The 21,637-nt window shown below is 38.5% G+C and overlaps 1 protein-coding gene across 1 annotated transcript in view; it reads right to left on the reverse strand.

Moving 5' to 3' along the window:
• The window catches only part of LOC149176428 (DNA polymerase epsilon catalytic subunit A-like), a 125,097-nt gene that overhangs the window by 75,505 nt on the left and 27,955 nt on the right, over positions 1-21,637 (reverse strand). The window contains 10 exon segments of the mRNA XM_089419910.1: positions 1,059-1,259; positions 1,455-1,550; positions 2,354-2,497; positions 2,593-2,673; positions 2,792-2,876; positions 20,444-20,620; positions 20,752-20,831; positions 21,026-21,131; positions 21,217-21,311; positions 21,408-21,549. Of these exon segments, the coding sequence (XP_089276036.1) occupies positions 1,059-1,259; positions 1,455-1,550; positions 2,354-2,497; positions 2,593-2,673; positions 2,792-2,876; positions 20,444-20,620; positions 20,752-20,831; positions 21,026-21,131; positions 21,217-21,311; positions 21,408-21,549 (1,207 nt within the window).

Below are 21,637 nucleotides of genomic sequence, written 5' to 3' on the forward strand. Positions count from 1 at the left end.
TGCCAAGAACAAATTCCACGCTTTCCTAATTCATTGGCGGGCCAAAAGCTGGATATCCCAAGTACTATTCCATGTTTCATTATATTTTCCAAAGCTTGCTACATGTTGGCCAACATTGATTTTTTTTCTAGTATTCATCTGGTTAGAAAACCAAAAGAATATGACTGCGAAAAGAAATCTTTGCCAAATCATATGCTGATGTTTCCTATACAAGGACAGTTCAGGATAAATGACTTTCAGTATAAAGATATATTTTCCTATACCAGGAAGATTTGGGATAAATGACTTTCCAGTATAATCCTTGATATCAGGGTCCTGCTACCCTTTTTCCAGCATAATTTACAAGTATTAATAGAGTAACATGTTAAAACAGATTTATGAAGTCATCAAGAGGGCCGTGGTCAAATGGTAAAGTATAAGTGCTTTCATTGTGGAGACCCAAGTTCAAAGCCAATGAAACATGTAAGTTATGATAATACAGTAAAGCCATGGTAAATTTTTAGAATATATATATATTGACAGATAGATAATAGCCTAGCCCATGGATTTAGTTCAAATGGTTGTCAGCAATGTTGCTGGGCATTTGGCTCGTTCCATGTCAGCAGGTGCCCAGTTTAAATCCCCTTGGGTGAGACGCAACAGTCTACACTAACTGATTTACCATCAACAAATGTGGAAAAGCATCCCTTGCATTTCACTGAGGTTTTCCTTTGGAAAAAAAATATAGATAATAGCCTCAGATGGCAGGATTTGAATAATATAAGAGAAAATTTTATTAAGCCCAACAAATAACGACAAAAGTAGGTCAATGGGACTCAAGATGAGTACAATCAGTATGAAATTGTAATGTGGGAGTGCAAGTGCAACCCCTAGAAAATGTTGAAAATAACATAAAGGAAATGTAACGCAGGGTTAGACACTGAAAAACCTCCCATGCTACACATACCTAGTGATGAGTGCACACAGCATATCCATTGAAAAACATAACAAAGAACTTGGAATAGAACTTCTCTAATTATTCAAACTTTCATCTTAACAAAAGGTGAAATCGAGAAAACCTGAGGATCACGTGCAACAATATATTGGCACATAAGCCCTTTGTCTTTAACCATTGCATCTCCAAGAAAATCAGCAAGCCGTCTTGCTGTTGTGACTGCACATGACTTCTGTGCACCATAATCCAAAAGTGACTTGCTCATGGTGCTCGACTCCGATATATAATCCAATAATTCACTATCAGCCACATCAATCCCATGATTCTAGACAAACAGTGGAAAAATATATCCAATCAGATGCTAGAAGTTGAAATTGCAATCTAATTTAGCAAACAATTTGTTTTGAGATAGGAATATATAACTGTAATTCTATATTTAAGTGACAAATTTTAGAACTTTATTTTCGGAATTTATTAACTTCGGATGAAACATGATTCCAACACTCTAAAATTATCTTACATCCAAAAGATCTAGCCAACGATTTGCCACAGAGGCTACTGCTGAGTAGCATTCCTCTAATGTCGTCCCATCAAGAAATTTATCAAACACTTCAGCCTGGTCAATTCGCAAGCAAAGAAACCATCAGCACAAGGGCAAGATAAGCTTGCCTATGCAAATTAAATGTCTGTTGAATGTTCAATAATAGTCTAGACTCTATAGTGATTAAATGAGACTGAAATTTTAGTAATGACTCAAGTGACCAAAAATGGTCAATGAGACAGAAAAAATCAGCATATAAGGTCACGAGAGAAACATATTTAATTATCGTCAAAAAAATGAGAAAAGTGGGAGAAGTCAACTAAAACTATTATCACAACAGCAAAAGAGGCAAAAAAAGGTTGTCTACTTTGGAGCTGTACTCATAAAGCAGAGCCATGTGGGGTGTGGTACCCGATAAAGGCCTACACAGTCTACATAACTGGGATCAGATAAAATGGGGCAAAGACTAGCAGAAAGCTAGACTAGTCATCATCTATGGCAGAAATACATGGTATCAGGGAATATGAAAATTTTGGGCAAGAAAGTACTTGTGCTTTCCTCGTGGTAATTCTCTTTGACGTGCTATATATCATCAAGCCAGAGGATCAATGGACCATAGCAACAAAACTTAATTTATGTTTCCAATATGGCTCAAAAGATTATCAACCAAAATGAATGGCTTTCACAAGAGACAGGAATTCAAGGCACACGTAAAGGAATGCATTAAGAACACATGATCTGAACACATTACAGGAAATGTACAGACCATTTTCCCAAAATAGATTTCAATTCAAAAGACAATAAAGTATTCATAAAGCTGAGAAAGCACATCCTTTTTCTTGGTTTCCTTGCTGCAATTAGAATAATGGTATAGATACCTGGAAAACTTTGATAAGCTTCAATTCACCTCGCCGCTTTATTTCAAAACCTTTAAGCTCAGCTAGTGTTCCATCATCATTGAAAACAGCATAACGCTTCTTAATTAAAACACCTTCTTCCTTCGAGGCTGGCAGAATCATCGCCTGCTTTCCATCAACAAAGTGGATTAATAATTAGAAATAATCAGCTTACAAAGACTAGGACACTAGAGTAACTATATCTAGTATCAAACTATTACCTTGTATGGTCCATCTACTTCAAACTCAATAGAACACTCACTCCTTGTGTTGTATGTCCGTTGGACAGGATCATCCAAGGTCTGAATCCACAAAGTGGTAGTCAATTTGTATGAAGAAAAATAAGCACATCATAAAAAGGGAAAAACAATACAAGACATGAGCTCCCTCATAATAATATCATAGTTGAGGCAGCTTTACCTGATACTGGTCATTTGTATTGTTCCTTGCAACATCAACATTCAACATAACACATGGATAGGATATTGTGAGCTTCTTTGAATTCCTAGAAAGTACACAATATGATGTTTCTATTAGACATTCTTCCAACAATAGATATATCTATCTATCTATCTATATCTACATCTATATGTATACACAAACACACACATAGTCCAGACTCCAGACTCCAAAGGATCAGCTCAATTGCTTGAACCATCCAACCAAGGCATGTTGCCACCAACAAGGCCATAGCTGGCAGTTGAACTACCCTCCTACCAGATATTCCGAGGAGGAGGAGGGGGATCCTGTGAGGTTTCCCATGGAATAAAAACATATAGAAATGAAGATAATGGAAATGATAACTAATCTAGACTTACTCCAAGAACTCAATGACACCTTTCTTTAAAACAAACTATTGCTTACATCATCTAAAATAGAAAGATATAAAAAGGAAATAATTTATTGTCTGCAGGGGAGCAAAAGCAGACAATGACAAGCTCATGTGGCAATGGTGATGCCTAACGCATAATCAATCATAGTAAGGACACTAACAATCACGGTCCAGTTAATCAATTAAGAAAAGAATCCCGAGGAGAAACAGCTGATGAAGGTAGGGTATTACCAGAGTCAAAGTAGTCCAACTTATATCAAGTGTGACCTGTTTCATCTTGCATCGCTATTATTCCTAATTCTTTTGCTGGGATTCCAAAGCTACTTAATAAATATCATCAACTAAAGGCTCACCTCTGGATTGATGGCCTGATGTTTTCTTGTTAATTCATACAGGGATCATCTACAGCCTACAGGACATGACTAGCAATTTCTTTATTTCCCATGGATCTTGCATGACAAAATCTTCCAAGTTGAGTTAGCCATTGTCCAATGCAATGAATCATTCCTACATGCGTGCAAGGCTGATTGTTTCTTGTTCCTGGTTGATAGTAATTACCCTTGTCCACCTGCTTCTAGTAGGGAATTATTTATGATCCTCAATGTCAATTTGATAAGAGAAAAATCCGACACAAGAGCACAACACATATTATATCCATGTCAGATGGTTTCGCATTACTTCTTTGAGCTTGTAAATTTAGTCATCCATGTGTAAACTCCCCCATATCCGGAGACAGTCCACAAGATCTAATTTGGGCAAGCATGAAATGAATCTAGTGAAACCCTAACCATGGAATACATCAGCATCATCATAAATAATTATTTGTGTTACTCACCACCAATGTTTTAAAACTTGGACTCGGCTTCAAAATTGAACAAGGGTCAACTAGGACTGACCCAAACTCAGCCCAAAATCAGACCAGTTTGAATTTTATGATTTGGCTTACAAAAGATACATAAATATTAAATTTTAATGAAAAATATACTATAAATATCTATAACATTAGAGACAAAATATGCAAAATCTACTCATGTATATACCATACAAGGGTGAATATATCAAAATGTCACTGAGTGCAGTACATATCAGAAACAAAATACATAATCAATGAGGCTCTAAATGGCCTCTACAATCCAAAAAAACTTTTGGCCTACTACATATCATTGATCAACATGATCAATCTGTTGATTTTGGATGGCATCGGATGTGCTCTAGCTCCAAAATTTTGTGGAGGGGCTAGAACATATGAGATCTCCAAGACCCATAAATCGTTTGGAGAAATTCCACCAAGATGAGGAGTTATTAAAATAATTAATATTTTTAATGGGTTCCTAAGTCTAAACTTGGGAAAATAAAAATATTAATGGGTATTAATAAAGATATGGGTGAAAAGCTTCTAAGAGACGAGGATCAAGTCTGTTTTAATCTTAGCCGTTGATTAGAGACTTAATCTCAGCCATTGATTTATCAACAGGAAAAGTATAAGAGAAGACTTGAGAGTTATTTGAAGACACACTAGGCAGATACCCAGTACCCCAAGGGAAATCGATTCTCAAAGAGAAGGAGATCGATTTCAAAGGGAGAGTTGCAAGGTGGAGGAAGAGGAGGGCATCAGCATGAGTCAATGACTGAGGAGGAGGTGACGCAGAGCTATCGAGAGATAGCACAAAGGGAAGAGCAGGCATACAACACCACTGGGGACGCAGTCATCACGCAGGCTGACGTAGAATGATGCATAGTAACGCAGAGTCATCTCTGAAATTTCAGGGAATTTGACTAGGTCTAAGTAGGATTTTTTAATAATTAAAAATTTCCCGCAAAACGGGATTTTTTAATTAATTTCTATGTAATGATATAAATAAGTGATCTTCGGAAATGTCTAGAACGTGTGACTACTCGAAATTCATCCTCAAAAGCCCAGCGTTATCCTAGGACCCACTTCGAGTGTCAAAAAACGACTTATCATCCCTCAAAAGCCAATTTTTCTAATGTCAATGGCAAAAATGAGGAAAAAATTCAAAAATTGAATAATTGGAAAAATTTAGAAATTTTTCCGAAGTCAAAATAAGTCAAATTTTGACAAGGAAAATTCAGATTAAGGTCAAAGATGGTGTGGCATCCATGTGGGGCCCACGACATGAACCACAACTCAAAGTCAAAGCAAATCAAAAAGTGGTCAAAAGGGGGTCAAAGGCATCATGTAAAGTTTATGAAATGTCACGTATGGCTAAAGTCTCAATTCAATACATTAGAAAAAAAGTGCAATCATACGTTGGAAATTAAGTGCAAAGGAAAAGTGAGTGAATGGGGAGTGGACCCCACCTCACTTCATTGTATATGCATAACTCAACCAAAAGCAAATACGCATATGCCAAATCCGATTACACGCTGGCCCAGTCAAATTTTTAACGCAGTGGTCAACGGTATATATGCAGATTTGGAAAGGATTTGTTAAAGGTGCGTGGGAGACATTTGAGATTCATATTATATGTTGTCCACTAAAAACTCCACTCAACCAGCATTTGTCAGACTTTGTCCCCCACTAAACAGTGCTAGCCAATTAAAAAAAATCAGACTGGTCAGCTTTCACGCAGTCACACAGCAGTCTACAAAGAGTATGAACAACAGTTTGTTAGTGGTGGCAAAGCATAGTTCTTTGTTGAAGATTCATTGGGAGTGTCTCCCCTTCTTACCCACTCGATTACACATGGCAGCCTCAAGAGATTTGTGCACGGGAAAAGGATATATGTTCTTTGTGGTGGCAGCCAACACATATTTTTTAGGGAGTTTGTCTACCACACTCTTCAGTTAAGTCTACACTTGACCAGCAGTTGAACTAGCACGTTGATCCTCAAGTGAAGTACGTACCAGCCAGCAAGGAATTCACACCAGTGTTGGAATTTCTAAGTCTGGCAAGTTAGAAACCCTTCATGCACTTTACTGATTTATTCCTACCTACTTGTTCTGTTAATTAACAAGTTATTTACCATGTAAATACTGGAAATAAACACAAGTACATGCTCAACACATTACAGATCATCAACTAAAGGAAATAGAAACAAGCACACAAGTGACACCGTTGTTTTTGGACTAATGTCCTCGAAAAAACCCAATGCGGGAACACCAATGCAGTTATTTGAAGGTTTGATTTATTAACCAATTTCAGAATACAATCTGGGTGCCAAACACAGCTCACCCAACAGAGAAAAATCTTGGCAACTTCGACTTCTGCCCTCTGCGTCAGCTTTCCTGGCTGTTCCGGCAATTCCGGTTGTTCCCGGCAGTTCCGGCTGTTCCCGGCAGTTCCAACTGTTCCTGATAGTTCCAACTGTTCTGGCAATTCCCAACAATTCCGGTTGTTCACAGCAGTTCTGGCTTCTGCCCTCTATGTTATATACCTAGGGGGGATAATATGGGGTACAAAGGGAGGTGCCTAAGGGAATAATGTAATAATGGGATGGGCCACAGTAATAAATAAGGTGGTTAACCAGTATCATGTAAAGGACCACAAGTAGTTAGTAATAATGTAATGGGCCCATGGTATTAGATAGATGGTATTGAGGGAACCATGGTAATGACCGATGGTATTGTGTGTATAAGGCGTATATAGAGACTAGAGACTCCACATTGAGAGGTGTCAAGGAATATTGTATGAACAAGCATATGGCTTGTGGAGTGTTCTCCTTCCTTAAGGAGTGAATGTATGGTGTTGCCCTACCCTAAAGGTTTTGATATTAATAAAGAGAAACATTTTCATCTATAATCAGATCTTGTTATTTCTTGGGTTTATTTCTTTTATCATATATTTCTGGGTTAGATCTATAACACTCTGCGTCAGCTTTCCCCGCTGTTCCAGCAATTCCAGTTGTTCCTGGCAGTTTTGGCTTCTGCCCTTTGCGTTAGCTTTCCCAACAGTTCCAGTTGTTCCCAGCAATTCTAGCTTCTGCCCTCTGCGTCAGTATTCACTGCCCCTTAGCTGCAACTCCTGATCACTCTCTCAACTTTCTCAGCAAACCCAGCGCCAGAAAGTCGAAATCTTGATCTCTTGGTGTGTTCTCCAAGTGACCCTCAAGCCTCCTCTTATACTTTTCTCGTTGACAAATCAACGGCCGAGATTAAGTCCCTAATCAACAGCTAAAATTAGATCTGGCTTGATCCATGACTTTTGGATCATTCTAACACTGTTTTATATTAATTCACATTAATATTTTATTTTCCCTAAGTTTAACTTAGGGACTCCATTGAAAATATTAATTATTTTAATATCTCCCAAACTGTTTAAAATCTGCCCAAACCCTTTCTGGGTATTGGAAATCTCATGTGCCTTAGTCTCTCCACCAAATTTCGTGCCTGGAGCACATCCGATGCTACCCCAAATCAACACTCCCTCTTAGTGAGGACTGTGTTCTAGCAATACTCCTTACTGAGTATTACTCTGATCATCCTGCATTAGTCCCTGATGCTAGGCCTGCTACCCATCATCTGTACTGCTGCATCTTGTACAGCCACCCATGGCTCTGCCACTGCCACTGTTGCATCTGTACGACAGCTCCCTCTACATCCATGTTGTTGCCCATGGCCCTGCCACTGCCACTGTTGCGTCTGCACTGCATCCCCTCTCATCATGTTGCATCGTGCTACCCATAGTACCCCCACTGCTAACTGTTGCACTGCAACTCAATTACTGAGAAGTATGTAATTGATCTCCCAACTCTGACATCACTGTCAAGCTAGAAACACTCCTGATGTTGAAGCTCCCTATGTCACTGACAAGTGCTCCCTCTCTGACCTCTACGCTGCTGCAACAACTTTGTGCATCTCGCACCATTGCACACCTCCCTATGCCATCATGCACTGGTGCAACACTCCCGTGCCTCTCGCACTGTTGCAACCTGCTAGCCTCGCACTGTCCTAGGAATCATGCACTATAGCTCCCTCTGTCGCTCCATTCGCATCCGTCTCTACTGACATCCGCCAGTCCTGCTACTCCTCTTCGGGGCTCTCGTAGCCAGGTATAATCCAAGAGGTTGGGTACCTCGAGGATCCTGCCCCTCATCTTTTGTAGTCCTCCTAACTACAGCTCGATGTCTCCCCACTTTCACTCAAGTGGTGTGTGTGCACTCATGGCACAGTCATCGTCTGTCTCCACTTCCTTCTTTGCCCTTTGCTAACGCTGCCTTAGTCTCGAAAGCCTCTCCCTTGCTCTTCTTCCTCGGACACTGGGTCGCATAATGACCCAACTCCCCACAGTGGAAGCATGACCTTGGAGAGGTCCTTCTTCTTCTGCTTTTCTTGCTTACCCTCAGATGCTAGGGCAACATCCACCTCCTCCTCCTTGATTATGATCCCCTTGTTGCTGCTTCCTGTCTTGGTCACCCTCCTGATCTCTTCTTAGCGAAGAGCCGCCCACATTTCCTCCCAATCTGGAAGGGTCGCCCTGCCCAGTATGCTCTAGACAAACACCTCCCAGTCTTCTGAGATTGCATTCAAGGTTGTTCTCACCATCAACGCTGGATCTGGTGTGGCCCCTATGGAAGTCATTGATCTCGAATCTCCTTCAATCGACCGAGGAAGGTGTCAATCCGTTCTCCCTTTTGTATCTGGTATGAAAGCAGCTGATTTTCTAGGAGCATCTTCCTCTGCAAGGAAGTATGCTGATACAACTTGGTCAAGGCCTCCCACATCTCCCGTGCCGTATTCTTCTCAGCAATATGTGGTACTATATGATCCTTGACCCCATCAAAAATGATACTCTTGGCTCTCGCCATTACTTCTTCATACCTGTCATTGTCAGCTGGGTCAATTGGGACTGCTATCGTCTTTAAGGCGAAGCGCTTGTCACGATTTTTGTCAAGTACGGATAAGATTATGTCCTTCCATACTACAAAGTTTGAGGCTCCGTCCAGTCTGTCCTGGTCTCTTACTCCGTGTAGTGCCATTCTGTTGCTCTTCAACTTCCCTCCTGGAAGTTCTCGATGTGACTCCCTCTAAGGCTCGACTTCCCTCCTAGAAATCCTTCTACCAATGTCGAAATGCCCCTCTCCAATCGTCTGTGAAACTGCAACACTGATCTGGATTCCTTGGCTAGAAATCCGCCTCGGCAACAACTCCCTCTACCTTGGCCTTGCCCAGTTAGGTGTTGTTCTGACTGCAGTACCCCACCAACTCCACTCTGCAACTTACCCACAGCCTCCTAAACCCTAGCAAACTAAAGGTTAGAGCTCCTAGGCTCTGCGCAATCCCAGCCCCAGCAAATCAACCTCCTCAGCCAACTGCGTCAGCCCTCCTGGCCTCTGCATGAGCCTGCCTTTGCCTCCCTCAGCCTCTGCGCTACCTCTTCTTGGCTTAGTCTTGATGACGCAGGCACTGCATCACCCCTTCCTTGCTGCTACTTTGCTAGGAACAACTTTTGTCACTTGGGACAACTGTTTTCTGTTGCTGCTGCTCTACTCGGCTGATGTCCTCAATTCTCCTGTGATCTACAACCACGCTCCAATACCATGTTGGAATTTCTAAGTCTGACACGTTAGAAACCCTTCATGCACTTTATTGATTTATTCCTACCTACTTGTTATGTTAATTAACAAGTTATTTACCATGTAAATATTGGAAATAAATACAAGTACATGCTCAACACATTACAGATCATCAACTGAAGGAAATAGAAACAAGCACACAAGTGACACCATTGTTTTTTGACTAATGTCCCCAGAAAACCCCAATGCCGGAAAACCGGTGCAACTATCTAAGGGTTTGATTTATTAAGCAGTTTCAGAATACAATCTGGGTGCCAAATCCGGCTCACCCAACAGAGAAAAATCTCGACAATTCCAGCTTCTGTCCTTTGCGTCAGCTTTCCCGGCAGTTCCCAACTGTTCCCAGCAGTTCCAACTTCTGCCCTCTGCGTCAGCTTTCCCGGCTGTTCCAGTTGTTCCGGCTTTTGCCCTCTACGTCAACTTTCCCGGTTGTTCCGGCTTCTGCCCTCTGCGTCAACTTTCCCGGCTATTTCAACTTCTGCCCTCTACGTCAGCTTTCTCTGTTGTTCCGACAGTCACCAACAATTCCCGCTTCTGCCCTCTGCATCAGTATTCACTGCCCCTCAGTTGCAACTCCTAATCACTCTCTCAACTTTCTCAGCAAACACAGCCCTAAAAAGTTGAAATCTTGATCTCTTAGTGTGTTCTCCAAGTGACCCTCAAGCCTCCTCTTATACTTTTCTCGTTGACAAATCAACGACCGAGATTAAATCCCTAATCAACGACTAAGATTAAATCTGGCTTGATCCATGACTTTTGAACCATTCTAACACAATTTTATATTAATTCACATTAATATTTTATTTTTCCTAAGTTTAGACATAGGGACTCCATTAAAAATATTAATTATTTTAATATATCCCAAACTGTTTAGAATCTGCCCAAACTCTTTCTGGGTATTGGAGAATTCATGTGTCTTAGCCTCTCCACCAAATTTCGTGGCTAGAACACATCCGATGCTACCCCAAATCAACAACCAGCAGTTTGGAAACACATGGGGCAGTCACCATTACTACACTTGTCATTTGATCTTTCATTGGGATTGGCTCCCATAGTTCTATTTAAATGAGCCTTTGTGTCTCATGTTGTATCATGTTATGAGTTATTAGACTTGAGGAGACTCTGTCTGTTTGTACTTGCATATTTTTAATATAATCAAAACTTTGGAAATACATAGCTTATGTTCTCTTGGCGCTGTGACTTTTTTCATGCTATTGCTTTTATGTTCATTTCCTTTTGCATATTGAATGGGTATTAGATTATATTTTTCCATCTTATTTGGATTGGTGTGTACAAGCTATCTTGCACACCCATTGATTTAGAATAATATTCTAGGAATAAGCTTTCTAAGTCATTTTCGAAGGAATGTTGGGTTATCATGTTTATTATATTGCTCTAATCCATGTATAAACTAATTTCTCTTTCAAGTGTGTAGGAAATATTTTCATTGTGTGCAGCAATCCATTCGGAAGTGGGGGAAATCTTCACGAAATCAACCAACTCCTGGAGCCATAGCAATCCAAGACTTTGTCATCGTCCACTCCAAAGTCTTCCATCCAACGAAGCAAAAGGGAGTTTCTTTACTCTATAATTACTTGATCATCATTTAAATAATTATTTGATTCTAGTTTTTTTCAAAGTCATATTTGTTATTCAAGAGCTATCATCAAAACTAGGCAAGTATGGGGGTTTATTCTCAATACTTGAACTAGTATTTTTTTACATTAAATTTGTATTCTAGTTTGTTTGTTTTGATTTATTTTCAACTAATTCTTGGTTTTCATCTTGCAGCCCATAAGCTTGAAGCATTGGACAACAAAGAGCTTTGAGGAGAGACATTACAAAACTACTTGTGTGCATGCAGGACCCCCTCACTCCTTTCAAGGATCGGTTTTTTCAAAGGAGGCCGTGAGCATTTCGAGGGAAGCTGCGAGTTCATTTAGGTCGTGGGCTTTATTGAGCTTTATAACTATCTTTTGAAGGATCTTTTGACCTTGTTGTTGTATATTCTTGAGAGAAAGTCTAGCCTTGTTAAATTTCTGCACTTTGTAAAAATCTCTCTCATATTGTGGGCAACCCTTTAGAGGCATTTTAACCCATCTCAAGAACTAATAAAATAAAAATTTATGTTTTGAGGGAGCTTAGGATTTTTCCCATGGCATCTCCCTTCCTCATTTGAAGAGGGAATTCTTATGGTTTGACAGATTTTTTGCTTCTAGTTTTCTTAACTTCTAAACACTTTATGCTTAACAATTAGCTCATTCCAATCCACATGCAATTTTTCCTAAATTTAAATCTCTCACATGCATAAGTTTCAACTTGTAAATTTTGATTAAATTTTATCTTATGTGCAAATATTCAGAATTGTGGCAAGTTTTGATTATTCCTTCAAGTACATGCTTCATTTTTTTTATTATACACATTGGTAACTTTTGAAGCAATTTAATTGGAACAATCGTAGTTTTAATACAATCTACTTCATTTGTTTATTTTCCATGCAAGCACACATGAGTTCATTTACATGCTAAATTCTCAAAGTTTTACAAGCTATCTCATTTTCCATTGATGAAACATTTGCATGTAAGTATATTTTAATTGGGGAATTAATACAATTTGCACTCTCATCTAGGCATTCTAGTATAAGAGGGCCCCAAGCCTCATTAAAATTTTACCTCCAACATAAGTTGGTTGAAGTAGACATCTTATGGACCCTCTACTCCTCTATTGACTCCTCACTGTGAGATCCATATCATTGGGCGAAGATGCGGCATGAGGATATAAGAGTTCAATTGCAATTTTGCTTTAGAACTAACTAATAAAATAAACCAAGAACATTTTTTTATCACATTTACCTTACTTGAAAGTTTCAAATTTTTGCTTTCTTGATGGTTTAGAGTCTCACATGCAACGTCATTTCCTATTTTCAAAAAGCATTTCCGTTCATGCAAGTATTGTAATCTCCTTTGCAACAAATTAATTTTCTTGTACTTGGAACATTGTTTACTTTAACAAGCTCCATTTCATGTTTAATGATCATCATGTTCATGAATGGTTGATGAGTCTCATTTCATTTTGAAATACTCTTATTTCATGTTGCAAGGCTAATTGCATGTTGGTTTAACCTTCAAGTCTTTCTATCATCTTGTTTATATTTATATCACTAATTGTGAGTATTTTAGTAAAATAACTTCACATGCTTTGATTCATCAATTTGTTTTGTGTGCTTTGCATTTTGTGCTAACATCTTTTGTTTCCATTTCAAGATTGCTTTGCTTTCATTATTGGAAGCATACTACTTTTGTTTTGAGCAAAAGCATTTTACATTTCTATTGAGCAATTTATGTTAAGGCGTTGGTTTTGTGGTTTTATTATGTTAATGATTTTTATTACTCATATCATATTTTGCTCATAATTCTTAAAAGTAATCCACTTTCACTTTAACATCTCTCCTAGAACCTCACATTTCTTTTAACTTAGTTTTCCATTTAGGGACCAACCCCCCCCTCTTCCCCAATAGCTAACCTAGGAGATAGCTTAAATGGAGAGAGAAGGGATTTAATGTGACAAACCCTTTTCTGAGTTCCCTGCCACCAACCACACCTTGCGGGGTTGAAGGCTTTTATCACTAACCTGTAGGTAAGTGTAGGCGACAAGTGATAACATGGTCCATCAATACTTAACCAAAATATCACAATAGGATCTTCAACATTTTGTCATAACTCCAATAGCTTGCATAATAGACTTGTTGCAATGTAGAAACATGAACAAGAGGAATGGAACTCAAACCTCTTCCACATGGATATGGATCCTTACCCAAAAGACCAAACCAGAGTCTTTAGCAAGATACCAACTATCATTAGTTTTGTTATTTATTTGAAATTAGGTCTCCAAGCATTCTGCTCTTTATGTGGATCCTATATTTCGAAGCATCTAATATAAGATAAGATATGAAATTTTATTAATATCCACATAAGACCAAGGAATAGGTGAATGGAACGAGAGAGTATAATTGGTGGCCACAAAACCACGAATCTCTACAACATCACTAACTGCTAAACTGTTATCCAAGCAAGAAAGATACAAAAGACACCAAAATAAAGAAAAGAGCATGGACCAAGTGAAGCATGAGTGAAAAACAACTCTAAAACTATGATGTACCTAAGGAGGATAGAATAGGGTACTTAAGGAAGTACCCCAGGGGATAATGAATGTAATGTGACCATAAGATACTCAATAGCTTGCATAATAGACTTGTGATGTAGAAACATCAACAAGAGGAATGGAACTCAAACCTCTTCCACATGGGTATGAATCAATGTAATAGGAATTGTCGAGTGACTGTGATTACTCGCGAGTATGAATCTGCTCGACCTCCAAAAGTCTCGAGTCAAAACTCTGCAAGTCAAACTTGCGTTGACCGAGTTTGACTCGTGGTCAATACGAGTTTGACTCACGAGTCGGTGATTGAATCAACTTCTGGTGAGTTTCCCTATTTTTTGGCGATTATCAAGTTAAGATTTCAAGGTAGGGTTCACAGCAACCGCATTCTAAAATGTTAAGCCGCTTCCTAATTTCATTTTCAGTTTTCCACGATAAGCAGATTTCACAAAGATGGCGAGACGTGACAAACAAATGACGAGCGACTGGTAAGGAATAGCGACCAAGACTTTTCTCTTTGAAGTAAACATGCTTTGGCACCTGTTGTTTATTGATATTGAAATAATCAAAATCCATTATAATTTGAGTTCCCACCTTCTGTGCTCCATACTCCCACAACCATCACAAAAGCCAATTTTGATTGATAAATCAGTGTCCTTGCTCTGTCATCAATGGTGTGCTTTTCTTGAAGCGCTATGTCAACCATCGAGGGGTCTGAGAAAACCACAAAACCGAACCCTCTAGCACAACCTATGAGCCGATCTTCTAGACGTGTTCCAACTTTTAAATCTCTCTTGCTATCAGGGAATCAAAACAGTTAGGCAATTGTTCTAACTTAAATACCTCTGAAAATGGAAGTTTGCCAAAAAAATGGGCAACCTCAACAAGTTTTGTCCTCTCAATGCTTATGGGAAATCATAAACGAAAGTTGTTTGAATGTTCATGTCTCCAAAGTCCAAACAAGTTAAATCTGGAATTGTTAATGATGAGTAAGATTTGGCATTTCCTTTTCTAGGAAATGAGGGTGTTCATTTTTACTATTTAGTACAATAGAATTTGACAATTTGTAGGAAATAATATATGTATAATATTTCTTAGTTTATGATGGAATTTCCAGCTACATAAGTGCACCATGGAACATTTTGTTTTATTTTACAGTGAAGAATTTTGGAGCTAGTGCACGGTGCATCTACTCCTATAGTTACCATAGTTTGAGATAACCATTTATGAAAAAATGCATTTTTGCATGACTATTTTGTTTAAAACTGCCATTTTTTTTTACAACAATCTACATGCTGCCCAGCTTGCCATAATCTATATGTTGCCTCCAGTTATTTAGCATGATTCTTGCCTTAATTAACTAGTTAGATTAGGTACATAATACAAATTTCAAACTTCAAAGTTCAAACATATATGGCATTTTTAATTTTAATTTTTTATTGTCTTTCACTGGAGCCAAATTAAACAAAAGGCGCACCTACAAATCTTAATAAGAGCCACAATTTAAACAAAAGTCCAAAACAACAACAATGCCGAGGGAGAAGGACTTTGCTTGCGCTTATTGTGACAAGATTCCTGGAGACCCCAAGCTCCTTTGTAAATTTTGTAAAACGAAATGTAGTGGAAGCATTTATAGATTCAAGTACCACCTTGCACAGATACCCAGCCATGATATAGGTCTCTACAGAGACGTTGACGAAAATGTCAAACACCAAGCAACCTTGGCCATTGATATGTTGAGTCAGCATAATGCCAAGAAAGCAAAGCAAAAAAAAAGGAAATAGGAACTCCTGGAGTTGACAATTTTTCTTCCACTACCCCCTTGTCATCTCCCTCTGTTGAATCCTCAATGTTGTTCCCAAGTTTCCCACACGGTGTGTTTTTCTTGAAGAGCTATGTCGACCATTGAGGGGTCTGAGAAAACCACAAAAACGAACCCTCTAGCACAACCCATGAGCCGATCTTCTAGACGTGTTCCAACTTTTAAATCTCTCTTGCTATCAGGGAATCAAAAAAGTTAGGCAATTGTTCTAACTTAAATACCTCTAAAAATGGAAGTTTGCCAAAAAAATGGGCAACCTCAACAAGTTTTGTCCTCTCAATGCTTACGGGAAATCATAAATGAAAGTTGTTTGAATGTTCATGTCTCCAAAGTCCAAACAAGTTAAATATGGAATTGTTATTGATGAGTAAGATTTGGCATTTCCTTTTCTAGGAAATGAGTGTGTTCATTTTTACTATTTAGTACAATAGAATTTGTAGGAAATAATATATGTATAATATTTCTTAGTTTATGATGGAATTTTCAGCTGCATAAGTGCACATGGAACATTTTATTTTAGTTTACAGTGAAGAATTTTGGAGCTAGTGCACGGTGCATCTACATCTACTCCTATAGTTACCATAGTTTGAGATAACCATTTATGAAAAAATGCATTTTTGCATGACTATTCAGTTTAAAACTGCCAATGTTTTTTACAATAATCTATATGTTGCCCAGCTTGTCGTAATCTATATGCCGCCTCCAGTTATTTAGCATGATTCCTGCCTTAATTAACTAGTTAGATTAGGTACATAATACAAATTTCAAACTTCAAAGTTCAAACATATATGGCATTTTTAATTTTAATTTTTTATTGTCTTTTACAGGAGCCAAATTAAACAGAAGGCACACCTACAAATCTTAATAGAATCCACAATTTAAAAACAAGTCCAAAACAACAACAATGCCGAGCAAGAATGACTTTGCTTGGGCTTATTGTGACAAGAATCCTGGAGACCCCAAGCTCCTTTGTAAATTTTGCAAAGTGAAATGTAGTGGAAGCATTTATAGATTCAAGTACCACCTTGCTCAAATACCCGACCATGATATAGGTCTTTGTCAAACACCAAGCAACCTCGGCCATTGATATGTTGAGTGAGCATAATGCCAAGAAAGCAAAGCAAAAAACAAAAGAAATAGAAACTCCTGGAGTTGACGGTTTTTCTTCCACTACCCCCTTGATATCTCCCTCTATTGAATCCTCAATGTTGTTCCCAAGTTTCCCACACATGCCTCCAAGTCCAAGTCAAACTCAAGGCCAAATGAATCCTCATGCATTCAACACTAGAGGTGGAAACATAAACACCTTTTTGGCTCCCCGCACAAAACCCGGTTCCCAACCTACCTTGGATGCCATTGGTTGGAAAAAAAATATCCATAGTCAGGCAAGGAAAGCCATTGTTAACTTTTGGTACTATTCTAACATACCTTTCCACTGTGCCAGAAGTCCTTATTGGCAAGCTATGATTGATGTAGTTGCAGGTCCAGGGTTCAAAGCCCCTTCATCAGAGAGCCTTAGGACGTATATGGTAGAAATTGTAAAAGTTTAACATGCCTAACCAATGATTTTGATTTGAGTAAAGGGTTCATCTCCTCAACCTTATAATATGGTAGAAAAAGCTTAGCATGCCTAACCAATTATTTTCTCTTGAGTGAAGGGTACATTTTGTTAAGGTCATGGTAGAGGAGTTCAACAATCAATACGACCAACAACAACGAAGTTCAACAATCAATGCCACCAACATCAAGGTACCTAAAGGGCATCACGCTCTTGATCAAATGCCATTCTCATACCCTCACGCATGACAGAATCAAATGGAAGCATTGCAATCCCCCAAATCTTGAAATCCTGAAAACCATTAAGTCTGTTGGATTTTGAGTGAGATCTAAAATTCTAGTTTCTCCATATGAAATCCAATGAGGTCGAAACCACTTTCAAACATCCTGAGTCATTTCATGGTAATGTTAAAAATTTAAATAAAAAGATGAAAATGAAAGAGAAAGAAAATGTCACTTTTACTTTAAGAATTAAACATTATCATTGATTTCCAGCATTGCTAGGGTTGAGATGTGTGAGGCAGATGAGAGGGCAGGCGTGCTTTTAAAGGCTTGGAGATGTTGTTTTTGGAGGGGAATAGCCCCTAGTTTGCCTCAAAACCACTCACAATTGCCAAAAAACATGTCCCACAAGGTTCGCGACCAAGCTGGTAATGAACTTGTCGATTTATGGAAAAATCAGTCGGTTTCATCATAAACTAGACGGTATATGGCCGGTTTGAAGAAAACCCTAGCCCTCCAAGACATCTAACCAGGTTTAATCACTGGTTCAACCATGCCAGCTAATGAACTGGCCAGTTTGACCGGTTACTGATTTGACCCGGTCAGTTTTGAATATTCTGTCCACAGAAGACCAAGGAATAGGTCTGGAACTAGAGCGTACAATTGGTGGCCACAAAACTATGAGTCTCTAAAGCACCACTAGCTACTAAAATGTTATTCAAACAAGAAAGATACAAAAGACATGAAAAGAAGGAAAACAGCATGGGCCAAGTGAAACAAAAATGAAAAACGGCTCTAAAATGTTGAGGCCCAAGGTCAAAAAAAAAAAAAAGATTGTAAACAATTATGTGTATTAACTTAATTAGCAACTTGTTTATAGTATATACATTTATCATTATATCTAACTCTCACAAATGACACTTGGTCAAGTTCAATTTTCTATCTAATGAAAACACACTATTTATCCCAATCAATCAAAAATTTGTTTTGTGAGCACTAACCACAACACCTGAAGCAAAGAAAAAGGATTCCAACCATGCAAGAGCCACATCCATTGAAACCCATGCAACCCTCACAAGGATGAGAAAATCGTGTTGGATTCACTCATATTCAAGAGCATTTGGTCAGACTGGAAGGTTGTTGTAGGTCTAGTTTGTTGTTGGCACTGGCAAGGCAGTAGAGGAGGTTTGCCCTGTCATCCCACTAGAGTTGGCAGGTTTAGGGTTTTGTGTTGTCGAGCTGCCTCACTATCAATGTCGCAAGTTAGGGGAGAACAAAATTTTCTTATTGGGCGATTTGTGGCACACTGCCTCACTCCAAGGAGTGGCATTCTCTTACACGAGTATGATCCCCTTGCACCTGAACAGCTCTCAACTACAAAGTTGAGAGGCTTTATTATGGAGTCTAAGCTATTTAAAATGAATATTGGAATGTTTGGGCCATTTTGGAGGGATTGGTGTTGGCACTTTGGTCAATCGCTTCTTTAGTATGACTGCTAAACACTGTATTCAATGTTTCATCAAAGGCACTTGTTATCCCTAGTCCTTAATACATGTTGGTTGTCAAAGGATCCAAAGGATAGATGGGTGTGTGAACTTATAAATGTTTGTGTAGTTCAGTTTTCTTATAAGCTGAAGGTTTTTGCATGGTTAGTGGTCTATCAAGGGATTCCATCCAAATGACAAGTTGGCCCAGAGTAGACTTTCTAATGGCGTTTGTCTTCCTTGCCATCAACCAGAGAAAGTGAAGCACATTTTCTAGGTGTGTCAGTTTGCCAAATGTTGCTGAAATTATATTGAGGATCAGCATTCAATGTTATTTCAAGGCAAGATTCACTGGCATTCTACCTTGGTTGGAGATAGCCTCTCTGGTCTGTAATGTGTTTTTTGGGATATAGCACTGACTATGGATCCCAACCTTATTCATCCTCTGGAAACTCAAAAGTAAGTCTGTTTTTATCATGAGGGAAGAACTCTGCCTACCCTTTGTTCTATGTGGAGGGATGAAGTACAGAATCAGCTCTTGGCTAAGGGCACCCCATTGAGCAAGGGTAAGTAATCTTTGTATCCAACAGTGTATTCTAATATCATTTCAATTTCAGTAGCTTTGAGAAAGAGGTTATGATGTCCATTGCACAAACCCTTCCACTTCTCTGTACTGATTTTTGTAAAAAAAAAATCTGTAAATAGAAGATGTATATTCCCAAAAAAAAAACATTATTTTTAATTCTCAACTCTAAAATGTTTCGAAACATGTTATTTGTAAGACCCCCAATATAGCAAATTTTGGGTTTACTAGTACACTCCTTGTCTGTCTTCCTTGTTTCTTCATCTAACTTTGGACAATTATTCGAATTTGATATAGAGCAGGAACAGTTTGAACTTCTTAAAAAACTTCTCAAACCAAGTCTTACTCAAGAAAAAATCCTGGATGCTCCAAAAAATTTGAGCCTAAGAAATCCACCACATCAGAAAGGATAGATGTACTTATCTGACTAAATAACAATAAGTTTTCATGCAGAGCTTACAAAGGTAGACAAGGCAAGTAGAACAGTAGCAAGCAATGCACCATCTTACATATTGAACCAAAACAGAATAATACAGTCACTCAACTTTCTGGCAAAGCAAGGCACAAGTAACAATATTGTTGCAACTTGCAATAAGTAATTCTGATTTGCAAACGATCAAATCCTAATATATTAACATGTTTGATGGCATCATTCAGTATGATTGTGACATTTGTTGAAATTTAAGCATCATATCTCAGATTCATTAATTTAAATATAGGTTCCACATTTGAATGCTGGGGAAAGCAATTGAGGAAAAGCTTCCACCTCATTTATCCTGAATCATAAATCCCAGAATTGACATATGTTAAGAAAACAGCGTTGGTTAAAGAAAATAATTTCAGGAAAAAGCAAGGCTTTTTAAAGAGTTGACTCTTACATGGTTTTAAAGCTGAAGTTTTCAGGAAAAGACCCTGGCAATGCACACCAAATACCATCTGTATCCAGCTCTAAAGGCTTTCCAATTTTCTCTACAAGCAAGCGGGCATTTTGAATTATCTTAGCTCCAGTATACGTAACTACTCCAGCCATTTCCATTGAATACCATCTAGCCCCCCTGTATACAGAACATGTATTTGAATTGATTACACAGCAAGATTAATTTCCCAACACTGGAGAAAGGAATTATCTGTGTGCAACTATATCACATAGCAAGTACTCAAACTATGAAGTCATGAGAAAACATACTTGCGCATCACATAGCCATAAAAGGAATTAAGGATACACTTGTGTGCCAGTTGGAGAGAATCATAAACCACCACCATATCCTGGAAGCACACATAACAGGATCACTCTCAAGCTATATTGGTGAGGACAAGTGAATCCCCAAAAGCCTTTCAAAAAGCCCATAATAATACTTTGCTATATTGAAGACCCAAAATTACGTTAGGTAGTACATACTAGTTACTAACCCTCTCATGACTAGACATGTTAAAGCATCAACCAGAACAGAAGAGAATACCTGCGCTTCTTGAACCTTTATTGGGTTTCCACTGCCCTTTGCTTCTGCCAACTTGCCTTTCCAGACCTTATTGAGACCTTTATACTCGTATCTTCTGTCACGAAAACTGCCAAAAGGAAATAAAATAATTAGCCGTCAATCAAAATGCAAGCCATTTAAGGCAGAAATAATATGAATGCAGTGGGCCAAACCTGCGCACAGTGTCAGAATAGAAAGGGTTTTCACGCATGCATATTCCTGCAACTCGTCGTTCAGTGACTGGCTTTTCAAGGACCCGTTTATAAACCTGCCAAGAAAAAGTTTAAAACACTTGTTAAAGCTATCACATTATAATAATTATCACTATCTAGTAACTAAAACAGAATACAACACCAGACTTTACCTTTTGGCAGTACTTCTTCAAGCGATCTTTAAGTTTTGTTTGCTGCTCTTCCTTAGGGAGATCACGGAAAAAGCGTGGCAGTTGACCTTCTGGAGTGGGAATTTGCTCTGATTCAATTTGGTTTTTCAAGTGATAGTATTCACTGTCATCATAGTATGGTGTTACTACTATATTAAAAAAAACATTATCCACTAGATACAGGCCATACGAACATGAAAGAAAACTTACTA

The sequence above is a fragment of the Pinus tabuliformis genome, chromosome 4_1, assembly GCF_031772625.1.
Source record: "Pinus tabuliformis cultivar Carrire ecotype Pingquan chromosome 4_1, CPIR1, whole genome shotgun sequence".
Taxonomy (NCBI): Eukaryota; Viridiplantae; Streptophyta; class Pinopsida; order Pinales; family Pinaceae; genus Pinus; species Pinus tabuliformis.